The sequence below is a fragment of the Priapulus caudatus genome, unplaced genomic scaffold, assembly GCF_000485595.1.
Source record: "Priapulus caudatus unplaced genomic scaffold, Priapulus_caudatus-5.0.1 Scaffold222, whole genome shotgun sequence".
NCBI lineage: Eukaryota > Metazoa > Priapulida > Priapulimorpha > Priapulimorphida > Priapulidae > Priapulus > Priapulus caudatus.
The window spans coordinates 151,144-158,224 of record NW_014577283.1 but is presented as its reverse complement, the minus strand read 5'-3'; the positions used below and the strand labels follow the sequence as shown (position 1 = coordinate 158,224).

General features: G+C 43.1%; 1 protein-coding gene across 3 annotated transcripts in view; it reads left to right on the top strand.

Annotated features, from left to right (window-relative positions):
• LOC106807556 (carbonic anhydrase 1-like) overlaps nt 1-6,914 on the top strand; it is a 36,420-nt gene extending 29,506 nt beyond the window's left edge. For all 3 annotated transcript variants that reach the window (XM_014809924.1, XM_014809923.1, XM_014809925.1), the window contains 3 exons: nt 3,553-3,676; nt 4,126-4,232; nt 4,436-6,914. In XM_014809924.1, the coding sequence (XP_014665410.1) occupies nt 3,553-3,676; nt 4,126-4,232; nt 4,436-4,561 (357 nt within the window). In that variant the 3' untranslated portion in view covers nt 4,562-6,914. The remainder of the gene's footprint in view (nt 1-3,552; nt 3,677-4,125; nt 4,233-4,435) is intronic.
• Nucleotides 6,915-7,081: the final 167 nt, after the last annotated feature.

The following is a 7,081-nucleotide window of genomic DNA, read 5'->3' as shown; positions in this document are numbered from 1 at the left end:
GTACACGTGCGTGCGTGCGTGTGTACGTACACGTGCGTGCGTGCGTGTGTACGTACACGTGCGTGCGTGCGTGTGTGCGTGCGTGTCACGTACACGTGCGTGCGTGTGTACGTACACGTGCGTGCGTGCGTGTGCACGTACACGTGCGTGCGTGCGTGCGTGCATGTGCACGTGTGCGTGCGTGTGTGTGCACGTACACGTGCGTGCGTGCGTGTGCACGTACACGTGCGTGCGTGCGTGCATGTGCACGTGTGCGTGCGTGTGTGTGCACGTACACGTGCGTGCGTGCGTTCGTGTGTACGTACACGGGCGCGCGTGCGTGCGTGTGCACGTACACGTGCGTGAGTGCGTGCATGTGCACGTGCGTGCGTGTGTGTGCACGTACACGTACGTGTATCGCAGGCCGGGGTGGACACAATTCATATTTAATGTCCACATTCATTCGTATTTCGCTTCCGTCCTAAAATCCGTCTTAGCCAATGAGAGCCGTGGACTTTAGGACGGAAGCGATGGAATTCTCACTTCCGTCCGAAAGTCCTTATCCGTAATTGGTCGATTTTATGTGGACATAAATTCGTGATTTAATATGGACATTAAATAGGAAATGCAAAAACTGTATTTAATGTACACACTAAATCAACCAATCGCCGCTAATTTTTTAATGTGGATATTAAATCACAAAACATCGCTTCCGTCCTAAAATCCGTCTTAGCCAATGAGAGCCGTGGATTTTAGGACGGAAGCGATGGAATTCTGGACGGAAGTGAGAATTCCATCGCTTCCGTCCTAAAATCCATGGTTCTCATTGGCTAAGACGGATTTTAGGACGGAAGCGATGTTTTGTGATTTAATATCCACATTAAAAACTTAGCTGCGATTGGTTGATTTAGTGTGGACATTAAATACGAATTAATGTGGACATTAAATATGAATTGTGTCCACCCCGGCGTCCAATACGAATTAATGTGGACATTAAATATGAATTGTGTCCACCCCGGCGTCCAATACGAATTAATGTGGACATTAAATATGAATTGTGTCTACCCCGGCCTGCGATATACGTGCGTGTGCACGTACTCGTGCGTGCGTGCGTGCGTGCTTGTGCACTGTGCGTGCGTGCGTGTGCACGTACGAGTGCGTGCGTGTGCACGTACACGTGCGTGCGTGTGCACGTATACACGTGCATGCGTGTGCACGTACACGTGCGTGCGTGTGCACGTACACGGCTAACTATGAACTCGCTTATAACGAAAACAATGCCAAGCTATGACAAAAGAAGCGTCAAAGGCGCCGCCTGTCTGTGTAGTATGGTAATTATTTATTTATTTATAGTTGAGTAGTAATTTTATGTTTCCTCAATAAAATAATGCATGCTGCGGTATGCTGGAAACACCTGCGGAAATTTCGAGTGGTTTACGGCACCTCGTCAGCTCGTGTAGAGTTACGCAAACGTTTACGTTAATTTTAGCTTGATGAATCGCACCTAAAACGACCTTGCTTGCGTACGCGAAATCGTACGAAAATTTACTAAATAGCTGTGTTGATGAATCGCAACTCAAAAAAAACTTCGAAATACAAAAGCTGCAGTGTTATCAAAGCTGGTCCGACAAACTTCCATCATACGCATTCGTTTTCTATCATCCAAAGCTATTAATTGTCCGATGGTTCCCATATCAGAAGTAGGTAATAGTCCCTATTATCTACTTCTGACCCATATGCAGGAGTATATAATATATAGTCAATATTATACACTCCTGCTATATGTGCATGCCACGCCCGTTCCCCGTGGACGCCTGCCTCCTGCCAGGTAGGGCCTAACCTTAATTAATCGGCCTATATAGTCACAGCTGGTATTCCGTATCAGATAATTGACATGTAATGCGCGAATATGGATTTTAATGGGCAGAGGACGGCGTACCGCGTTACGCGTCTGGGTTTTGCGTGCATGCGTGATTGCGTGCGCTAAAGCTAAAGTCACACTGGGGCCGGACTGTCCACGGATTACCGCGGATGGGGCAGGATCTCCCCGGACCGTAAAATTTATAATCCGTGGCGATCCGGGTGAAAAAAAGCATCATCGGGCCGGATCGGGCCGGACCAGCACGGCAGCGCCACGGATCATCCTGGATTGAGCCCGGATGAAGCCGGCCCCAGCACGGAGTCACTACGGACCGCCCCGGACCGCCCCGGACTGCCACGGACCGCCACGGACCTGATCCGGCCTGGTCCGGCCCCGTCCTGGCCCATCCGTGCTCCCATCCGTGTTGGGTCCGGCTTGATCCGTAGTGATCCGTGGCCGACAAAAACGACACGGATGGCCACGGATGGGCCCGGTTCAACACGGTGCCACTACGGACTGTCCCGGACCTACCACGGACTGTCCCGGACCTACCACGGACGCGCCACGGACCGTCCAGGACCACCCCGGATGGTGAAAACTTCCCGGACCGTCCCGGATCAACCCGGCAATTTTAAACAGTTTAAAACATCCGGGGCGATATCCCGGAATGCGCCGGACCATCAAGGACCACCCCGGACCGGGCCGGACCGTCCAGGACCGTCCAGGACCCAACAAGGATCTCTCCCCGGATCAGTCCGGCAGCGTCCGGCCCGGTCCGGGAGCTTGGTGTGACTTTAGCTTAAGCACTGATGGGCTAATTTCTTGCCTTCGATTTTTCATAACGTTGCTTTTTAATGGCCAATGGATATGATCTAGCAGATAAGCACACTCAATATACCCACGCTACGTGATTCCCGCAGTGCGTTAGCGGAGGCGTTTGCTACATGGCGCTCTCTAACGGTTGTTGGTAAATTTGTAGAATAAACCATTTCTTTCCAAAGCAAACACGTTCCGTGTATAAAATTTCATTCTGAATTCGATTTCTATAGCCGAGTTGTTTTGAGAGCAAACATTTCCGCGCTCGCATATTTGTTGTTCATTCGAGTGCAGTTCGAACAAACATTCTTCCTCGTATTATGTCTTGTATTTGTAATTTTGATTGCAATAGCAGCGCACGCTGTCGTTTCGGTGAACGAGCATATGTCGAATTTTTTGTATTGACCAGCTTGGTTGGTGTGAGATATGCCGCACTCACTTACGCCGCTCGATAGTGTTCTGTTAGATAGGCGGATCGATAAGGCATGGTTCCGTTGATTTACGTTCCATTATTAAAATTACAAGAATACCAGACGAGCACGTATACGCACATTCTGTACATATATAGTGGTTAAAAATGCATGACGCTGACATATAATCTACCAAGTGAAATCTGGCCGCCATGTTGTGGCGAAACCCGATGAAAGCACACACGCGTGCTTGACGAATGGCTCATGCATGCTCGCCTAAAAGTTAGAGAGATTATTTGCATAAGTGAAGCGCGAAATACCAGAATGAGTTTGGAGGGGTAGGGGTTGACCTTAAAAATCCGAATCACAGCATTTGTTAAAAAATATTCGCTAGAACGGTACGATAAACAAAGGTCGGTTTATCGTGCTCTAATGATTCCACTGTTTTTTTCTGGTTATTGCCTAATTATATGATGTTACAAACAGGTAAAAGGGGGCGACGAGGAACACTCTAAAATGAAAACCGTGACGGATGCCCTCGCAAAGATTCCTTTCAAAGGCGATAGCCATTCTATCGGACTGTTCAGTCCTGGTTGGCTCATGCCAGATGGTATGTTAATTGTAGCAGATAACATAATAATATAATAATATAAATAAATATATAAATTAAATAAATAATATTAATATATAATTAATTAATATATAAATTATATAATATAATAAATAATATATAATAATAATATGTTAATTGTAGCAGGCATTAGCCCTCACGATAATCGTAAATTATCATTACAATTTTAATTATAATTACACGAGTAAAGTCGATGACTTTGCATAGAGTGTTTGTTTAGTAATAAGAATATTTTAAAAAGAATGCTTAGTAATTCACCACGTGCTCGCCGTTTGCTGACGTTCAGTTGACTTTTGTTTTACGCGATTTTCACGAGAGAATTCATTACTGCATAAACTCCCTGATGCAAAAACACAAATCTCAGTCGTGGCGAACCTATTACGAACTCACTGTTAGTAATCCGAATCCGTTTTGTACTGTTTCGATAGATTTGAAGCAATACTGGACGTATAACGGGTCGTTGACCACGCCTCCTTGCTCCGAGGCTGTGAGCTGGCTTGTGTTCAAAAACACACTACCGATCTCCGCGCCGCAGGTAAAACAGCTTATTTATTGATTGATCGATTATTGTATATCGTTGATATTTATTGATTGATATATGATTGTATAGTCGTGTTGTATGACACGTGTTATCCTGTCAAGACATTGCGATCGTGTGCGCGCGTGCGTGCGTGCGTGCGCGTGATTCGTTTAGTAGTATTAAGTCTTCATTGCATATAGCGTTTTCGGTTGTTTCAGCTTAACGCATTTAGATCATTGCACTGGAACTCGGCTGAGAAAACAAACGCATGTGACATGATGGTGGACAACTGGAGACCAGTGCAAGAGCTAGGAGGCCGACGTGTCAGGGCCAGCTTTACCTAAAGCACATCTCGTTGTTTGCGTCAATATTTCTCTAAAATGTGGCCTACCATCCAGTTCGGATGACATGTTGTGGTCTCTTGCAAATCTCGGTCTTGCATTAGAAGCAACTAGCAATGCTTGCGCGTAGGTAATTTAGCCTAATTTTAGCTACATCCACACGAGGGTATTGCCTTTGTGATTTTAGCCGTTGTTTCCCTTCCGATTTCTTCAATTTAAATTATATTCCATTGGTCGGTTGGTCCGATTGGACCAAACAGGTCTGTTGGTCCATTGAGCTGTTCCATTCCAGTTCTCATTGCTTTAACGCACAGTGTAGACGCGGTTAATTAATGACTATCTACTCTCGTAATCTAGATTAGTCGTTCGTGTGGATATGCATTGTTATTGAACCAGATAACTATTGATATAGTAAGAGGAGTGACTCTAGTTTACAATGCCCCCAGAGATTTTCTAGCGGTCAACTATTGTTTTACATTTCGAAGACCGACGAATACACTTTTTACTGATACGGCTATAACTATGCCGGTGGTCTTTTAATCGGACTGTTTACATTAAAATCTCCGACCATAAAATATGACGAGTTATTTGGAAAAGCTATTGAGACCTCCATGTATCATCTGGTTGATTTAGCTTTGTTACTTTCACATAAAATATCGATGTGAATTAGAGTGATACGTTACATAATAAACGTGCACAAACACTGAAACATCTTTAAACCCCTAAAGATGCCGAACGCTGCAACAAGTCGGTTGATAGCAAGTCGAATGCGTTTTGTAATACTTGGTTATTACGTGACATGGCCTTTCGTGATCGCATAGGTTTCGCGTATAATATCGCTACTAAATGACTCCTTATAGGCATATACAAATAACGGAATACTGAGATACGTATGTAGAACATACAAACGTCTTTAATAGAACATAGGTAATACTACCATAGACGCCATATGCCAAGCATCGACGGTTACAAAAAGGTACGCGTAGGAATATAACTTACATATCACGGTCTAGATGAATACGAAAGTATCAACTGTAGGGTAAGACACGTCTGTCTCAGTAGGTAGCAAATAGTGGAGATAGTCTGATTTGAAGAAACACACGTTAAGTACCTACGTCTTCCTATTGTCTTGGCTCGGGTCACGTGGTTCCCCTCGGCCGCTACAATTAGCTGAGCCATTTCTATTGACCGTTGGTTACGCTGCATGGCTAACTCTCTCATTGGTTGACATGTACGGGGTCAGCTACGCGTCGTTGATTAGCGGTTACACAAAGTCTTGACCCCTACTGCTTACTAAATTCGGTTATTATTAAATTGTACATATTTCTGTATTCATTACTATTTCTGTATTACAGTTTTACTGCATTGTTAATATGGTATAATAGATTTGTGATAACATATGACATAGTATTAGAGCGATTCCATCGTACCTGTGACTATTGCTTAAAAATTGACTGCTCTATAAATAACTGACGTGCAGAGATCGGAAACATTTTGGACCCAGCAACGCTGCACATTTAAACTCTTCCCAGTACGGATGATTGGCTGACCAAGTAACGAATCGAAATTAAGTTTCCGTCGTGTAAAATAGATTGCCAGCCAAAAGCTAACAGTCCCTCATGCTTCACTAATATGGGTACATCAATCATTGGTTTCGGCCTCAGTGTCGGATGGAATCCTTCAAATCTAGAATCATACATGTGGGGTAAAGTAAATATAGAAATGCAGTGGCCTAACACTGTGTAACACTAGTTTCTTGTTATTGAATTAGCTTTTGTTGTTACAAACAACCATGTTATAGAGTTAAACTGTTATGTTGTTATTATGTTTTACGTGTTGTTAGCTATAGTTTATGAAACAAATAGGATATTGATATAACTTAACTTGGTCATCTGATATATCTAACTCGTTTTATCTGTGCAAGAATTGCAAGAGCATTTTATGTACGAGTCGTAAATTTAAATTAATGCTTGCGCGTGTTTGGCAGTACGTACACTCATTGCAAAAAAGCGTTTCTAAAGTCTTACGCACTTATTGTAGTACAAGTCTTTTAGATTGTAAAAAATAAAAACACTTATTTGACTTTCAAGGTCATAATCTTTCTAAAATGTCCAAAATAATATATAAAAATCACCCAGATGTATGCATCGCACTTCTTGATATTTGTTGAAAGATAAGAAAAATGGCGAGTATGGTACATTAACGTGATTGCGAAGACTAACAGAAGTTATGGTTTATGTGATCTCACTATGCTAAAATGTGATAATTAATTTTATTTCTGGAGCAGTAGAAATTAAGTTATGAGTAACAAATACCTGTCAGAATGATAAATATATGAGGTTTAATGAAAACTGAATTGCAGTGATGTTAAATAATATGCGTGCGTTACATTTTTTCCACACATAAACACTTGAAGATGAATTTGATGAATTTTAACATTTAAGTATGGTATATATACGTGTGTGTGTGTGTGTGTGTGTGTGTGTGTGTGTGTGTGTGTGTGTGTGTGTGTGTGTGTGTGTG